The sequence below is a fragment of the Jatropha curcas genome, chromosome 3, assembly GCF_041381405.1.
Source record: "Jatropha curcas cultivar XTBG-Jc1 chromosome 3, XTBG_Jcur_1.0, whole genome shotgun sequence".
Classification (NCBI taxonomy): domain Eukaryota; kingdom Viridiplantae; phylum Streptophyta; class Magnoliopsida; order Malpighiales; family Euphorbiaceae; genus Jatropha; species Jatropha curcas.
This window is the reverse complement of record NC_143153.1, coordinates 744,672-761,623: the sequence shown is the minus strand read 5'-3', so window position 1 is coordinate 761,623 and position 16,952 is coordinate 744,672. Positions and strand designations below refer to the sequence as shown.

Sequence of the window (16,952 nt, the reverse complement as noted above, 5' to 3'; positions counted from 1 at the left end):
ACTAGTTTTCTTTCTTCCTTTTTTTTTTTTCTTAAAAAAAAAATGAAAAAAATAAAAATATTATGATCTTAAGTAAGGAACAAAAATATTATGGCCTTCTACCTTGGATTGCCCATGACTTATTTAATAAATTTAAAATTTTAATTCTTAAATTGATAAATAAATTCGTTTTAACATATAATTTTTAACATGAGAAATTATTTACAAGGGTCGTGATTATTGACGGCTCGCAACTTTAACGGTGAGGTGCGTTTGTGAAAAGTGCCCGTTGTTATCCAATAAAATAATCAATAAATATTTTTTTATGCAGAATTATGAACAAATTAAACACTCAAATATTATATATATTTCCAACGTCACCGTTTGATGTGACGGGAATTGTTGATTTTACGGCGACGTGACACCAGGCCGACGTTTTTACGTTCCTTACGCCATCACAAAAACCTAATAACCTATTTAACTTTTGTTTAATTCCTATAAATTTTTTTAAAAATGCCTTTTATTATTTGTCAAAAGGGAAAGGAAGAGCCGAAATTGTTTAAAAGAGCTGTTGACTTGTTATTCAAAATAAAAAAAGAAAAAATAAAATAAGCAAAATCGTTTAACTTTCTCACCTTCAATTGCTATCAACTTTATGTTATTTTTGCCACTTGGTAGTTTGGCTAAATGATAATGTTTTTATTTATTTTGTAATAAATCTATATTTAAATCTCACGTATAATATAAATTTCAAGGAGCTCAAAATTAATGTTCGGAAATATTTCGTATTGAAATCGAGTCATGTGGTAAGTATTTTCTAAAAATTAATATTATTTCATGCTATTAGATATATTAATTTACACATGCTTTAATTAAATTTTATAAATAAAAACGGAAGTCTTACATGTATAAATAATTCAAAATAAAAGACAAGCTTATAAATTCCTGCATCAAAAACCCAGTTAACAAATAATTCAAAACCAGCGATGAAAACAAAAATAAAAGGATAAGAGAGATGAAACAAGAGCTGCGGCGAATAATTTTTTAACCGATAGCTCCAAAGAGAAAAATAGTGTGAAAACGATTTACTTTTTACTGTGCGAAAGTCATCTCATGATCTGAGTGAGTCAGTGGGGCCACTGAGATCTCTAAAGTTGACTCATAATAAACGGGTCTAGTGGACCCCAACCAAAAGTATTCCGGTGCTTTCTTTTCTATAAGTATAACCCTCCACCTCCGTTGCTACGGAGTATCTCCATTTTGCCGTAACAAATTAACTTACATTATGTTAATTAATCAATTATGTTGTTAATTTAATTCCCATTTAACCAGCCATGAACTATGATTCTGCCATTGACTTTGACCTCTGCCAATAAAATCAATGGATAACTACAAAACGGAACGAAAGATCCTTTCTGGTAATTTTACTCTTGCTTTGGTATTATTAAATTTATTTTTATAGATAGAACTCATTTTAATTTTCATATGTAAAAAATATAATATCCTTACGTTTTATAGATAATTTTATATTTATCATTAGATTACAAAATTATTTATTTCTAAGATTTTATTCACAATGTTATACAATTTTTTTTTATTATGCAAATTTTATTACCATTTAATTATTACCATATATGTGTTAAATTTTACTTAAATTATGAAATAAAAAGGATTTTAATATTAATGCAGCTCTAAATGTCAATATTCTTATGTAAGTGTATTGGGTAATAAAAATAATTTGATTTTAGTGTTCTAAATCTTCGAAATATAGTCGGAAATTGAATTTAAAATTAACATTAATATAGTTAATTACAATTAATGTGAGATTATATATATTTTAATTTAATGTATGTAAATTTAATTTTTTGTACCGAAAAATGAAATAAATTAAAAATTTAATAGAATATAATCTAATAATATAGACAATTAAAAAGATGAATATTTAATTTGTTTTCCTTGTAGTAATTGGATTAATAGAATAATACATAGAAATTGTATGAAAAATAAAGTATCAAACAGAGTTAATTCTATCCAAAGAATAATATTGCAGACATCGTAACGCTTATAGAATTTGTTCTTCCAGCATATTTGACACAATAAAAAAGAACAATCCTTTAAAAAAAGTTGGGACCAATACTTAGTTTGTGTAAAATAATAAAATGCAGTACGAGGACGTGGAAATTAAGCATCTGTCTCCACTAAATATTTTTAAACGAATATCTAAAACTTCAGTCAAACTAAATTAGGAGTTAGTTTATTATTTAAAAAAAAAAAAAAACACACACACAGTAGTTTTGTTTGTTCTATGTTCTGAGTTCTGACCTTCCTTTTGGACATGCAATCTATTGTTTGTTTTAAATTTAGGGTCAAGCCAATTTTTAAAAATTCAAATCACAATACTTTCTCTTGTACCGTCTTACATTTACCATTCAAATCACAATTTTTAAGAGTGCTAGTTACTAGTAAGCTAGCAAGAGTAAAATGGAAAATAAATAAATAAAATTTAAAAATAAATGAAGCAAGAGAGTAAAAAAGGGAGGATATAAAAAAAAAAAAAATCATAAATAGGCAAGTAGTAATAGAAACAAAGAAGAGTAACTGAACCCTGTTAGTCCTGATTCATTCCTTTGACCTTTCATATGGTTTCGGTCATTGAAGAACGCCCAAACTTCGCTACCTGAAATTTGTTAACACAGACCTATTTCTCCCATTCTGAAACTCCCTCGCGTGTTCTCCACTCACCAACAAAATTCAAATAAAAAACTGAGCTGCTTACAAGCGTTGCATTACACGCCTGACTAGATCGCGTTTGTTAGTTTTAATCGTAGATAAATTTGAATAGAGAAAATATAACAGAAGTTAGTTACTGTTTTACTTTGATTGAATTTAACCGTTTTTTCAAAACAGAAACCCCAGACCCAGATGTATTATTAGAATACCAAGCATTACTTAAAAAGCTACGAGAGAAAGGATGACTTTCCACAGTAAAAAGTTTAAAAAGAAAAGAGAAAAGAACAGTAAAATCGACGACGACGACGAACGGACGGATCTGGGTCAATGCCGTTTGACCGTGAAAACGACAATACGAGGGCGAAGAGTGTAATTAAACATGGCTCAGTTCTGTTCTCTACCCCAGGGGGGGTGGTGTTTTTTTTTTTAATTAATTAATTAGATTTTAATCAATTCGGCTCTGTCGTTGTTATTGTTGGTCTCTTTGCTTCTCTCTTTTATATAAGGTCTCGCTTCGCTTTTTCTCTCTTTATCTCTCAAGAAAGAGAGACAAAAACAAACCATATAGAGAGAGTTGTACAGAAATGAGAACAAGGAGAGGCCTTTGCTATCCTAGAACAAGAGAAGTTGGTTTAGATAATAGGTTAGTGAAGAGAAGAAAGGGTGGAGACACCACCACCGGAGAAAAAATGGTTTGCCGGAAAAGGCAAAGGTTATCGCCGGAGATTGCCGGAGAAACTGACTTGTTTGATACTTTACCTGATGATCTTGTTTTGAGTATTCTCTGCAAAATTAGCTCTTCTGCCTCCTGTCCGTCCGATTTCATCAACGTTTTGATAACGTATATCATCTTCTCCTCGTTCCTCTTCTATAATTCCCTTCTGTTTCGGATTTTCCTTTTTCCTTTAATGGAAATAAAAATTCCATTATTGGTTTAGAATTAGGGTTGAATAAATTAAAGTTTTTGATTTTGAACGTGCAAATGAAGAAATGAAACGATTGTTTGAGATATTGTATTTTAACTCTATTTTATTTTTAAATGGTAACAGATGCAAGAGATTAAATGGGTTAGGCCTTCATTCTCTGGTACTATCTAAAGCTTCTCAAAAAACCTTTGCTATAATAGCAAAAAACTGGTCGGATTCCGCTCACCGATTCTTGAAACTGTGTGCCGACGCCGGAAATGTTGAAGCTTGTTATACTCTTGGCATGGTAATTATATGTTTCTTCATTTTATTCTATCTATTATAATTTTTCTCTGGACAAGAAGTTCAAAAAGAATTTTTTTTTTTTTTTTTATAAACATGATGATAATGGAAAAAGCTAAATTGGTGTTGATTTTGGTTTTTTGCAGATTCGGTTCTACTGTTTGCAAAATCGAGGGAGTGGGGCTTCTTTAATGGCAAAGGCGGCGATTAGTTCGCACGCGCCGGCACTATATTCTCTTGCGGTTATACAGTTCAATGGCAGTGGTGGCTCCAAAAACGACAAGGACCTGCGAGCGGGAGTGGCTCTGTGCGCCCGAGCTGCCTTTCTGGGCCATATCGACGCCCTTCGGGAGCTTGGTCACTGCCTACAGGACGGTTACGGCGTCCGGCAAAACGTGGCCGAAGGACGGCGATTTTTGGTCCAAGCTAACGCTCGGGAATTAGCCGCTGTGCTTTCTAACCCTAATTCTGGATTAAACACTCGTGCTTGGCTTACTTGGAATCCACACGCCCACCCTAACCACAGGCTCGCGAGTGGCCCTGGTTGTCCTTTGTTGAGCGATTTCGGTTGTAATGTTCCGGCTCCCGAAGCACACCCGGCGAGCCGGTTCATGGCTGATTGGTTTGCTTCTCGGGGCGGTACGCCGGGTTCAGGGCTACGGTTATGTTCTCACGTGGGTTGTGGACGACCCGAGACTAGAAAACACGAGTTTCGAAGGTGTTCCGTTTGTGGAGCTGTGAATTACTGCTCACGCGCGTGCCAAGCACTTGATTGGAAGTTGAGACATAAGGAAGAGTGTGCCCCGGTGGAACGATGGGTGGACGAGGAAGGTGAGGGTGGCGATGTTGAGGCTGGTGGGGAGGGGAACCAAAACGCCATCATTGGCAGCGAATGACGTTAAAGATAACAGTGACGGAGACTGACGGAAACGACAGAGTCCTGTGAGTTTTAACGGCTCGTAAACGGGAAATGAAAATTTAACTTTTACTATATGGTCGTTGAATAGCACAGAAGTTTTGTTCCTCTTGTTTGTACAGAGGGTATATCGGAGATATCAAGGGTACTTTTTTCTTTTTTATTTTTTTTGTTAACTATTTTTGTTCCTTTAATTTAAATTGTAGGTGGTGGATTAGGGAATGAGGTGTTAGGATCCTAAGAAAAGTAAAAAAGGGCAGGGGCTTAGGGCATATGTCCTTAAACGGCTGCATTTCGATGGTGGTGCCCTGGGCTAGGGCCGTGTGGCAAGAATTTTTTTTTTTTTTTTTTTAATTTAAACTTCTCTTTATTCCTCACTTTTGTGTACTATAGAGTCAACTTAATTTCGGTAAGTTATAAAAAAAAAAGTGCAAATTCCGCCAATTTTTAACCTTGTTTTCCATATATTTTTTTAAAATTTCTTGATTATTTATGCCATTTATTGTGAATAACGTGGGTATAGGTGAACTATTTTGACCTAGCAACGAAGGATACAAAGGGTAGCCTACCCTATGATGGGATGAAGATTTAAGAGCAACATGTTTGATATGTGTCTTAAAAGAGAGATTAAAAAAGGAAAAATTAGGTAAATAGGCAAACAACCACATGCAAAATATATAATCCCATTTGTTGTTTATTTGCTAAAGAAATGGCTTAGCTTTGAGGTAAAGATAAGGAATTTTATATTAATAGATGTTAAAGAAAGTCAAATTTAACTCCTAAAATTTATCTTAGGAGCACTTCCCTTCATGGGTTAGATTAATAATTATAGCAATTTTCAACTTTTTTTTTTTTTTTTTTCTGTGTGGTGGTCAAAAAAGTAGAAAAGCCATCAAATGCTATGACCAACAAAATTAAAACTTGAAAGAAGAAAAGATAAAAAAGAAATGCAACTAGTGGGAGAGATATCCATTTTTCTGCTAGTGGATCCACTGTGTGGTGTTTTTGTGCTACTATTAGCTTTATGCCCTGTTCACAAAAGGGCAAATAATATACAACACATAAAAAATATTCCCATAAAGAGGCAACATCCTATGGTGGATGTGCACTTATTTTTACTTTAAAAAAAATAAATAAATAAAATCCTTAGAGATATCTTCATTCACAATTTCATTTTTTAAGCTAATTTTGCCAATCTCAATGTTTTTCTCCCTACTATTATTATTATTATTATTATTATTATTATTATTGTCATTTCACTTAGGTCATGTGCCCAAATATAGTTATTTTAACTATCTTAGTTACCGTCAATTTTTTTATTAGTATTTAATATTTTAATAATACTAAACGTTATTGTCTAAAAAAAACGTTATGGGATTATGACATTAGCCTAGGAAAATGAAAGTTGGGTAACTAAATAAATAGGTGGTCCAGGCCCAGCCCATTTAATGCCATTAGTTGGGGATTGCAGTTTGTGGTTGAAACTTGAAAGCAACTGTCTGCAGAGTGCAGAGAGCTGATCCACAAATACTTTTCCACTGCTTTTTTTGATTCTGTACTGCCAATTCACATTCAGTACTATCTGTACTGGTAATTAAGGAAATTTAATTTCTTTTTGTTTACAGTTTGTTTCTAGCTTAAGCCTCTGTTTACAATTTCTCCTTGTTCATATCATTATCATTTATTATTATTATTATTATTATTTAGTTTAGGTTTCTTTTCTCCAAAATTCATTTTCTTTCAAAAGAATTAGACTAAAAAGAAATATAACAATATTGAAGAATTTGATTTAAAGGAATTTAATTTAAATCAGTTATCTGTGTCATTCAAAATAATAATTCGATGGCGTAATGTGGAAAATTCATTGCCACATCCTACATCACTATTTTCAGAGTCCAATGCCTCTTTTCATTTCGACAAATAGGTTAATTTTCAAGTTATGGAAATGGAAATTGAAAAAAAAAAAAAAAAAAAAAAAGCTAAAAGTAATTGGAATCTCATGACCAATTTGCAAAAAGAATAAAAATAAGAATCTTATAAGCGCTGCCTCTTCTTTTTTCTTTTTCTCTTGATCTGTACAAGATACTAGAGTTACTGTGCCAATCAAGTCAATGGGTAATTATATTTTTAATTAATCATATTTTTAATTAATCATCAGACAGTTAGATAATTACAAATAGACCGTATTTGTAGATAAATTTTCTCTATATGGTTAAAAACTTCAAAATTTATGTATCAAAAAGATATTTTGTTTTCAACTATAAAAAAGTTTTACCTGAATACCGTCTAGGTTAAAGTGAGGAGAAATTAAAAAAAAAAAAAGAAAAAGTAAAATAGTACAAAATAGATATGATACAATTAGGAGCTTATTATAGCAAGGGAAACATGAAGGATGGAATGTAAAAGGCCTTAGCTTCGGCCCATTTCTCGTCTCCAGCTCCTTCCATCATCTTCATCTAGTTGTCCTTCTTGTTAATTTGCCATTGCAAAAGAAGAGTCTAGCAGCTAAAGCCGAAAGCGCTTCTGTCATTCGCGAATTTGAATCTCTGATTAGGTGCGTTCAGTTCTATCATATCTAAGTGATTTTGTCCATTTTGATTTGAATTCATCGAATCGATCTAATCTCTTGCACTTTTTCTAGGGTTTCAGTAAGATTTTAATTTATTTGCTTTGAAATTCTAGGGTTTTTTTTTTTTCAAGTAAAGATGGGATTTATCATGGAATTCGCTGAGAATTTGATTTTGAGATTAATGGAGGATCCAAAGGAGAGGGATCGCAAATTTAGGGAACATGTGTATGCAATGAAAGATCGATGCCAGAAAACAAAGGAAATGTGGAGTTACCCTCTCCGTCCTTATGGATTTTGGACATTTGAGCGCCATAATTCACAGCTCGCTTGGGATGCTCAGATTAGTCAGGTGCCTGGCCGAAGGGACCCCTATGATGACCTCCTTCAAGATAGCTATGACTCCCGTAAATGAACATGAAGGTTGGTGTTATTATTGAATAGAAATTTGCCATTACTTTATTTATCCATTCATTGAATAAAGATTTTTTTTTTTTTTTTTTTCCGGATTATCTTTGTATGCGCTGGAGTTTTGGGTTGTTTGGTTCTTGTCTTTATTTGTTTCAATGAGATTTTGTTAATATGTTGAATAATTTCAAGCATTTAGAGTTAAATTGTTACTCTTGAGTCTTTGATGAATTTGTCGATTGCATGATTATGTGAGTGTGAAATTGCTAGGAAGCTGTATTGGAATCAATTTGTGGAATGCAGTGTTCTTTCGTTTGATTGTTTTTTTTTTTCATTATTTATAAAATTTCAGTAATTTTGATGAGGTAATGTTATTCCTAAAGTGATTCTCTGAGTGTGAAGTTGCTAGGAAGGTGCAATGAAACTAATTTAATTCTTTCGTTTGATTGTTTGTTTTGTTATTCATAAACTATCAGTATGAAGTGATTTATGCTGAGTATGAAGTTGCTTGGAAGGTGCAATGAAATTAATTTAAGAAATGCAGTGTTCTTTGTTGGTTTGTTTGTTTGTTTTATTATTCATAAATTATCAGTAATTTTGACGAGGCAATGTTATGCTTGAAGTGTTTGTGTGGTGCATATATAATTGTTATTGAGTATGATCTATAAAGAATTAAAGATCCATTTGAAGCAATTCTGTGGTTTATATTTTAATTGATCTCTGGCTTGTAGCCTCTCTGGTATTGCATTGACTATTGATCATCTGATCACCTCAAACGTCTAGGATATTAGCTTCAGAGGACTAGTCATTTTTGAAGAGTTCTAAGTGGAATGTCAGTTTCATTACTGGAGTTAAATGGTTTGAATGGAATTGAAGCAGAAAACTTTTATGAATTTGGTCCTTGTCAGAAGCTATTAAGCATTTCTAAGTATAATTTTGAAATATTTGTCATTGTAAACTTCATGATGAGTCAGATTCATATGTGCATTTATGTCTATTTTTCTTCACAAGTTTGTGCACAAATCCTCGTATTAATTACCCATTCCATGAGAAGCAACTGGCTTGGACATTTTATACCTGTAGTTTTGCATGCCATTATCCCATATGACTTCATTAGATATGCTAATAATTGAAGATATCATTGGTGAAATAGAACTTTTCCCATATAAATGAACTCACTATTTTATGCAAGGTTAATGAAGAAAAATGATATGGAGTCTGCTTATTTGTTTAGTCCACTCAGATTAATTCGGACTTATGTTTCACTGATGCAGAGAACTCAGTGGCAAAAAACATATTTATAAGGAGCTTTCTTAATGGAAGGAAGGAGAACGAAGAATGGATTTTATGCTTTTGTACTGTTGAACTTTTGTAATTTGTCTCCAGCAATATCATTTGATAGTTTATAATAATCATAAAAGATTTGAGACAAGTTGATGTTGAATAATTGTTCATGGAGCTCTCTCATGGAATCTGTGTTTGTTAAATGTTGATCATCTTCCTCGTCTGACCTCACTCTTTCTCTGTAATTAGCATACAATTCCTAAGAGATTCAAATGTTGATTTACACGTTTTGAAATTGTATTCCATAAATATCCAACTCTATGGAGCCTTCTATAGCATACAAAAAGCTCAATGAGTCAAGTCAGCCATACCTTGCCAACAGCTAGCTCAAATCTTTTAGTAGCTTTCTCCTAGGTCTTAACCTTTTATCTTCATTTTACAATAAAATGTGAACAAATTATTATTCAAGCAGTTTCGAATTAGCTTAAATAGTTACGCGTTTGACAATATGTGAAGTAGCGGATGATGATAAAGCTCCAAAGTTATATTCTTGGTTTCAAATTTAAGGACAATGAACCTAACAATAATTGAACTTTTTCAATAACAAACTTCCCAATACTAGTTGAATATGATAAGAAACTTCAAGAAGTATCCATCAAGGACAAATATCCATAAAGTACAAGGCAGAATTTACAAACCATCCAACATTCATAATCACAAGTAAGAGATTTACACACTTGCCATCTCTTAGCATTTCTTCTCAGACCCACAAGTCCTACTATATTTTCAGAAACCACTACACTAGAATAAGCAAACAATATCAGATTTAAAATGCAATCTTCTAATCTGAATCTGATGAATCAGATTTATGTCCAGTTGCATTTCCTTTCTTCTCTGCTTCATCTTGTTTAAATACCTTGGCTATCTCATCAATTGGAACCAAAGGCAGATAACCAAAAACCGTATACCCTTTCTGGCTTAAGTCCTTAACAACATGGTTGTACTTCTCTGATAAATAAGCAGCTGGGGGAACGGCCACATCTGCAACTTTATGAATGACGGGAAACTGGTTGACCTTAGTCCATGCCTTCACAGATTGGTTCAAGACCAAGTGCTTAGACTCTGTAGCTGCATAATGCACAGCAGCTCGTGGTCCTCCAACACTAGCCTCATGCACAAGCTCTTGAACCTTCTGCGAAGCTACCTGTATCAAACTCTGGGCTTGACTCACAGCTCGCTTAGCAGCTGGTGGAGCATGCTTATCGAACTTTTGTGTGCCTTCATCTACCTGCAGCAGCCAAATGGCAGATTAGTTCTGCTTCATGTGCGCAAGGCTATTGAAAGAACAAAAATGGCAGTTCTTTTTCCGTATAGGCTTAATTCAAATCAAAATGAATGATTGCTCATAAAGGAATTTATATGTAATTTACAGGAAAAGCTCAAAGCTTCAACGCTAACAGAGTAACAGAGATGCAATTCCAACTCAAAATTCAGCTCATTGAAAGTAATATTTAGAGTTAAAGAAGTTGCCAATTATAAAGCGGTAAAAAAATTGTCAAGCGACAACTATCATCTGATATCTATCACCAAACCACACGAAATACCTCAAGCCTATAAAGGATTACATTTTAGCAGCTAAAAGACGCATTAAATTTTAACACCAACAAACTAAGCAAAATTATAGCATAAGCTGAAGATTCAAAAACAGAACGATTGATCCAATCAATCTTGTCAATAATTAAAAGAAAAAATAGAAATCAAACAAGACAATGATCCAAACAAAGAACTACCATATAATACTTACCTTCTTATCAAGAAACACAAGAAGATCATCAGGCACGTTCTTGAATTTCCGGTAGACTGGGCCAACTACGGCGGTAACAGCACCTTCCACAGTACCAACCGTAGATCTCAAAGGCCCAGAGTTCTGCTTGGCGTAATTGTATAAATTCGAAACATACACCAAAGTCTGAATAGCAGCAATCCTTACGAACCCTAAGCGTCTCAATTCTGGTCCCGAATTTGTCTTCTTCTCGCCCTCCATCTTTAACATCAAAACCGATCGACGGTTAGCTCCACAAACAGATCAAAAAACAGATTAAAGCAAGAAAGGAAACGAAGATTCCAAACCTTTTATTCTGCTCGGTGTTTCTTCTTAGCTTCTTCTTGTTGCTTGTAACTGAAATTTCAATTATTCTAATAGCAGTGTGCGTTTTATATAAAAGAAGAATGGGAAGTGTAGTGTAAAGAAGCACCAAATGAATCTAAGCCATTGAAATGATCGGACGGTGGAAAGGTGATCTCATTAGTATTGGGTGGGTCCCGATTGGATCAGAATTAAATCGGTGAAATTGGAGAATCTATAGAGTGGGACCATATAGACTGTTAATCTAGGAGAATGTAGAGGCTTCAAGAACAACACGTGGCATTTTGGCTGTGGAAATATGGTAAAAGCTTTTCTGGCTTTAGTATAAGACTATAATAGGCTAAAAGCCTTTTGATAGAGTTGAGCTTCGCTGTGATCTTTTGAAGAAAGGGCAACATTGGCAGTAAAAGGAAAAAGAAAGCTAAAACGAAAAGTCCGTTTAAAGACATTATCAAATGTCTTCAAATTTTTTTGTTTTTTTCTATTTTAGTGTTTGAATGAAATTTTTTATTTTAATTCAGTAGTTAAAGGATTAAAAATGATGTACTGAATTATTAAAAATGGATCATTTTACCCGATAAATAATACCAGCATAAATATATATATTTAATTCATCTTTTTTTCATTTTTAAAATTTATATTATTTTATATCTCTTTTCTAAAAAAGATAAAATATTTAAAAAAACAAAATCTAAAAAATAAATAAAGTAATCCCTACCCTACCTATTTCTTAAAAAAACAATTTGCAAATTAGATGAATCTGTTTATTACCGATTTTTCAAGAAAGATGATTAATCAAAGCCATTGAAAATGTATATCTATATCTTTACAATGTATATTTATCCCTATTTTAAAAATATCATATGTTTCAAGTGTGGCGGTTTTTCCCTCCTGTCCGTTCGAAAGAATATGATTTTAAATTGTATCGTTTTATTAGAAGTGATATAATTTTTAAATTGTATAAAATTAAAGAAATCATCGAACCATTTCAAGAACAAAATTGTAATTAATTCTCTTTATTTTTCAATACTGTAAGTAATTTATCTATGCTTGGTGAAACATCAAAAAAATAAGAGAAATGGAAGGAAATAATTAATATTTCATTAATTTTTAAAGTGATAGATAAAATTAAAAAAAAAAAAAATCAAATCAAATTGTGCCATTTTTAATATAAATATGGGATTACTTTAGAATACTAATTAGGACAATCTTGTTATGTTTGGGAGAGTGAGAAACGAGAGGGAAAAAAAAGATAGAAAATGTATTTAGTTTAGATACATTAAAAGGATGAACTGCATTTTAATTTTTAATTATATAACATTAACTGTACATATTCCACTCAATTCTTCCTTCCATTATACCGGCAAGTCGATCCATTATAAAATTTCATATTCAACCCTTAATAATCTCTTCCAAGGCAGTAATACTGTTCATTTGTATTTAAAAACTTAGATAAAATTTTTATGTTATTTTTAAATCATTAAATTTATATGTTTCTAAAAATAATATCTATAATAATTAAATGAAGCGAAATTATTACGTCAGGGCACTCTTCTTTGAAATGTATTTTCTCATGTAAATGGTTGCACTAAACTACGTCAGGACACTCTTCTTTGAAATTATTACTCACTTGGAAAATTTTTTTGTATCCCAGTAATTAGTGAAGTGTGCATTTAAATATTAATTAATTAATTAGATACTGATTCCAGCTTAATTATTATGTTCATATTGGATTTTTGCACAGAGACAGATAGGGGGTCAACATCCTAAATAATCCAGCGACTAAACTATCTCGATTCTAGATTTGATATTACCTTTCTGGATATATTATAACTTCCTATATGATGAGGCAAGTCCATTGGAAGCTCGCATACGAAAATGACATTTGTGAAGAATCATGGCGTCAAAAAATTAAATCCTAGGTGCTTGGTGGAAAATAATAGATATAATAAACGCTAATCCATGGGCTCTAAAACTTGCCACTACTAAGGATAAGATTAGAATAATAATATGGTAGAGACCAAAGTGCTAAGAGCTAGAATGATATAATAATGAAAAGGAAAACAATTTTAGTTTATATCCCTTGTCCCCACGTATTAAGCTATGGCAAACAGCATAACCTAGGAAAACCAGCCATGGTTAACATTGACTGGATAATCATTCAAGTACGTAGATAACAAAAGGAAGGCAGTAATGGCCTATTTGATTTAAGTTTCCTTTTCTATACACGAAAATCGCTATCCATTATCCTGTCAGCATTTCTAGGGCGTGTATATCTAAACGGCAAATGACATGGTTACCTTCTAATTAAAACGAAAGGAATTTGGAGGATATTGGACTCCACAAAAGTCTTTCAAAAGGCTTGAGATCTCTGCCGTTTCATGTATTGAATAATAGGCTCCTTAACCTGAAAAGGAAGAGGAGGCCAAACCCATATGAATTGTGAAAATATGGAGGCTCTAGATATAGGTGATGGACTATAGATATTGGTAAGGAATTTAAGGCTTACAGAGCTTGTTTTCCTGGTCCTTTTTTCTTGGGTGGATATGCTGCAGATAACTGCATCTGCCTCATCACAATAATTAGAGTTCCCATTTGCTCTGCCATTCTCATTTCCTCGAGCGTAACTTTCTCTTGACATAACTGGCTGTACGTGCCAACAGTAAATCATTAGTCGCCTGTAGAACAGTTCTATTAGGATTAGTTGTCCAAAAATGTAGTAACCTCAGCTCTGCTTGTGGGAGTGTTGCCGTTTTCCTTTGTCCTTGAGATAGTCTGCTCACTCCTGATGGATCCATTATGATTAATGTCAGATCTTACCCTCATGCGTGTAAGATCTGATCCAATTGAGTGAAGGACACCACATGTTGAGGCATCCCGATAGTCATTCCCTGATAATTAAAGAAAAAAAAAAATTCAGTTGGAGTTGGGAGAACAAGGAACAGTATTGTACGAAGTCAAAACGATATTCTAAAAAAATTTTGGGGCAAATACCTATTTTTTGGAATTCTAAATGGTTGGACTTGATATTTTGTTCGTTATTATCAACGTCCTGATCAAAATGCAAAAACAATTAGAAAAACGAATTCCTGCAACTAAATATGAACAGGTTGAGTATCATATCTATCACCATAGCATCATTGTTCAAGACTTTCTTCACTTCCATAAGCTTTTTCTCAGTATGAATTGAATGTATAACACGCTTGCCTGTGAAAGAAGAATATTAAATTCACCGCAGTTGGATCGTCCAATTATTAAAATGGAGAGCCTATGTTTTGCCAACATACCTAGCCTGCGGTTGCCTTTGGCTTCTAGGTAACCTTCTCGGGTCATTTTATCAATTAGTTTGCGCACAGTGGTCTGATTTGCCTCTCCATCTAGCATGCTCTGAAGCTTTGTAACTGTTACATAATTCATTGGAAGAGCATGGTATAAAGCCTGAAATTGTAGAAAGTAAAAGTCAGTTGTCAGTTCTTTAATGCGCTCATGTAGACTTTGTCTCAAATTTTGTTGATTATATTGAGTTCTTTGACAAATTGCAAATCTTATAAATTTGGAGACTCAAAAAATATTGAATAAAATTGCAATAATTATAGATTTGAATTAAAATCAACTGATTTTCAGTGCACATTCAGAGTTAAAGGACTTCATTTGACAGCTAATGTTAAATGCAATACTGTCAGAAAATTTGCTGACTTCTGAGTTCAAGTAGTAACACTATAACTCTTGTCAACATAATGCAACATTTTATGGATAGTGATTCTAAAGAAGGGTCAACCAAGGAAGGAGGATTAGTCTCAAATTGACCTGGACAGACCACAGATCATTGCTAAGAGTTAACAGGCAAAGGTGCTCTNNNNACCAATCAAATATCGGAATCCGACTTTCCAACCCGCTTTTCTCCGAGATTCGGGCAACCAAACATCCTTAAAATATTGATTAAAATTCATAAAAATAAGTAATTATAATTAACAATTAATGAAATACATAGAATCCCATTACTAACATACGTAGACTCTAAATTAATATGGATGAAATAAAATAAGCAAAAGATGGTTGGATTTAGGTGCATTACACATAATAAATCCATATTACAATTGTTTAGGTTTTGATGATAAGTGCATAATTAGAGTCATAAGGGCTATATCATGCTGTATTAAATATAATAATCCTCATGATTATTATTATTGATAGCAAAAGATCGAAATTTAATAATATTATCATTAATTAACTACAAAATCATTACATATATTCAAACAAGTCATTGTTGCTTCCTTTTTTTTTTAAAAAAAAAATTATGTATTTGACTTCTAAAAATATTAAATACAAATTTTTAAAATATTTTTTTGGGGTCAAGTGTTTAATTTAGGGTTTAGAGCAATTAATAATTGGGTTTTAGGTGAAAAAGAGAGGGTCAATGCTAAACTTAATCAATTTTAAATCTCTTTGTAAGTTGCAGAAAGCACCTGAAAATTTCAAGTCAAATAAATTTTTACATATGTGATGCTAATTAATTTTGATTTGGAAAATCTAATTGAGTTAATAAGAGTTGGAATGGTGAATATTTTTTTATAAATTCAACAAATTTAAAAAAAAAAAAAAAGAAAAGGGTGAAAATGATTGGTTGATGTGCATACATCACATTTTAGAGATAGGGTTTTATTTAATTAAGTCAACAAAAAAAAAAAAAATTCCATAAAAATAAAAATTAAAGAAAAAGAGGCAGTTGGCTGCTTAACCTACAAGAAAGGATGTTGTTTCATTTTTGCCCATTTTGTAAGTCTCTGTACTCTTCAAATTGTACAACATTAATTATTTGAAATTAGATTGTTGTCAATAATATGTTCCCTTTATGTTATTTCTCTGGCTGGCAATAACTTTTTTTTTTCTTTCTTTTTTTCCTTTTCTTTTCAAGACAGTAAACACATGATTATCAAACTCAAATATTCATGTTCATCATAATTATTAAACACTGCTCATCATGAATCATCAGGACATAATACAAACTGTTTAACTGAAAATACCACAAAAAGATTTATTAAAAGAAAAAAAAGGTGAGTAATAGAAAAATATTTGGCATGGAAAATCTCTCTTATTAAACTTTCTCCTGCCTTTATCACATTGGATATACTTACTTAGACCTGATCTATAGATTAAGAGACTGTTGGTACCCCTCCAGTTAAGGACCGAGGCCTCAATTGGTTAGAGCACAGCCATGTCGAGCCGGAAGCTACGAGTTCGAGCTTTGTTAAATGTGACATGTGAGTGTAATAAATTTTTATTAAAATAAGAGTAAATATCATTGAAATGCATGAAAATTTCATGCTGTTTTTTAGATTGGTAATGGGAATTTTAGTTTTTGATGGGTTTCGTTTTTTAATTTCTTTATAATTAGACATTTATTGACTGATGTTTGGAGATGCATGTATTTGTTTTTTTTTTTTTTTTTTTTTTTTTTGGGCAAAAGCATCACCACTTGAAGTTGACCTACTAAGTGACACCTGCAAAACTTCAATGAATTTGCCACCATTGATGATATTCTGATAACTACATCAACCCACTTAACAAAATTGGAGCAAGAAAATACCACATGACTTCCAATAAAGCAAATGTGATGGGGATGGATAATTTAATTAGGGTTATTAAGACATTGCCCTAAAATCCCAACAATTAGGTGACTATGATGTTCCCTTAGCACTATAACCACATAACAGA

At 32.4% G+C, this 16,952-nt stretch overlaps 4 protein-coding genes across 5 annotated transcripts; 2 read left to right on the top strand and 2 right to left on the bottom strand.

The window, feature by feature from the left end:
• The first annotated feature begins 3,157 nt into the window (after window positions 1–3,157).
• LOC105644812 (HCP-like superfamily protein with MYND-type zinc finger) lies at window positions 3,158–5,284 on the top strand. Its single transcript, XM_012230289.4, has 3 exons — window positions 3,158–3,550; window positions 3,759–3,921; window positions 4,064–5,284. The coding sequence occupies exons 1-3, from the start codon at window positions 3,294–3,296 to the stop codon at window positions 4,811–4,813; spliced, it is 1,170 nt and encodes a 389-aa protein (XP_012085679.1). The 5' UTR covers window positions 3,158–3,293; the 3' UTR covers window positions 4,814–5,284.
• A 1,934-nt stretch (window positions 5,285–7,218) lies between these two features.
• On the top strand, window positions 7,219–9,386 carry LOC105644811 (NADH-ubiquinone oxidoreductase). Its single transcript, XM_012230288.4, has 3 exons — window positions 7,219–7,387; window positions 7,516–7,822; window positions 9,082–9,386. Exon 2 carries the CDS (start codon window positions 7,539–7,541, stop codon window positions 7,812–7,814), a length of 276 nt encoding a protein of 91 aa, XP_012085678.1. The 5' UTR covers window positions 7,219–7,387; window positions 7,516–7,538; the 3' UTR covers window positions 7,815–7,822; window positions 9,082–9,386.
• A 345-nt stretch (window positions 9,387–9,731) lies between these two features.
• Window positions 9,732–11,373, bottom strand: LOC105644810 (Rubber elongation factor protein (REF)). Of its 2 annotated transcripts, XM_012230287.4 has the most exons (3): window positions 11,222–11,373; window positions 10,896–11,135; window positions 9,732–10,379 (listed from the first exon to the last, which is right to left on the bottom strand). In XM_012230287.4, exons 2-3 carry the CDS (start codon window positions 11,133–11,135, stop codon window positions 9,933–9,935), a joined length of 687 nt encoding a protein of 228 aa, XP_012085677.1. In that variant the 5' UTR covers window positions 11,222–11,373; the 3' UTR covers window positions 9,732–9,932. The 2 variants fall into 2 exon arrangements, with proteins under 2 accessions (XP_012085677.1, XP_089575520.1); XM_089719394.1 differs by lacking the exon at window positions 11,222–11,373 and having other exon boundaries at window positions 10,896–11,144.
• Window positions 11,374–13,248: 1,875 nt separating this feature from the next.
• LOC149497282 (meiosis-specific protein ASY1-like) lies at window positions 13,249–14,695 on the bottom strand. The gene is made up of 6 exons (XM_089719589.1): window positions 14,525–14,695; window positions 14,368–14,444; window positions 14,232–14,289; window positions 13,962–14,128; window positions 13,747–13,884; window positions 13,249–13,644 (listed from the first exon to the last, which is right to left on the bottom strand). Exons 1-6 carry the CDS (start codon window positions 14,652–14,654, stop codon window positions 13,591–13,593), a joined length of 624 nt encoding a protein of 207 aa, XP_089575715.1. The 5' UTR covers window positions 14,655–14,695; the 3' UTR covers window positions 13,249–13,590.
• Between the last annotated feature and the right edge of the window lie 2,257 nt (window positions 14,696–16,952).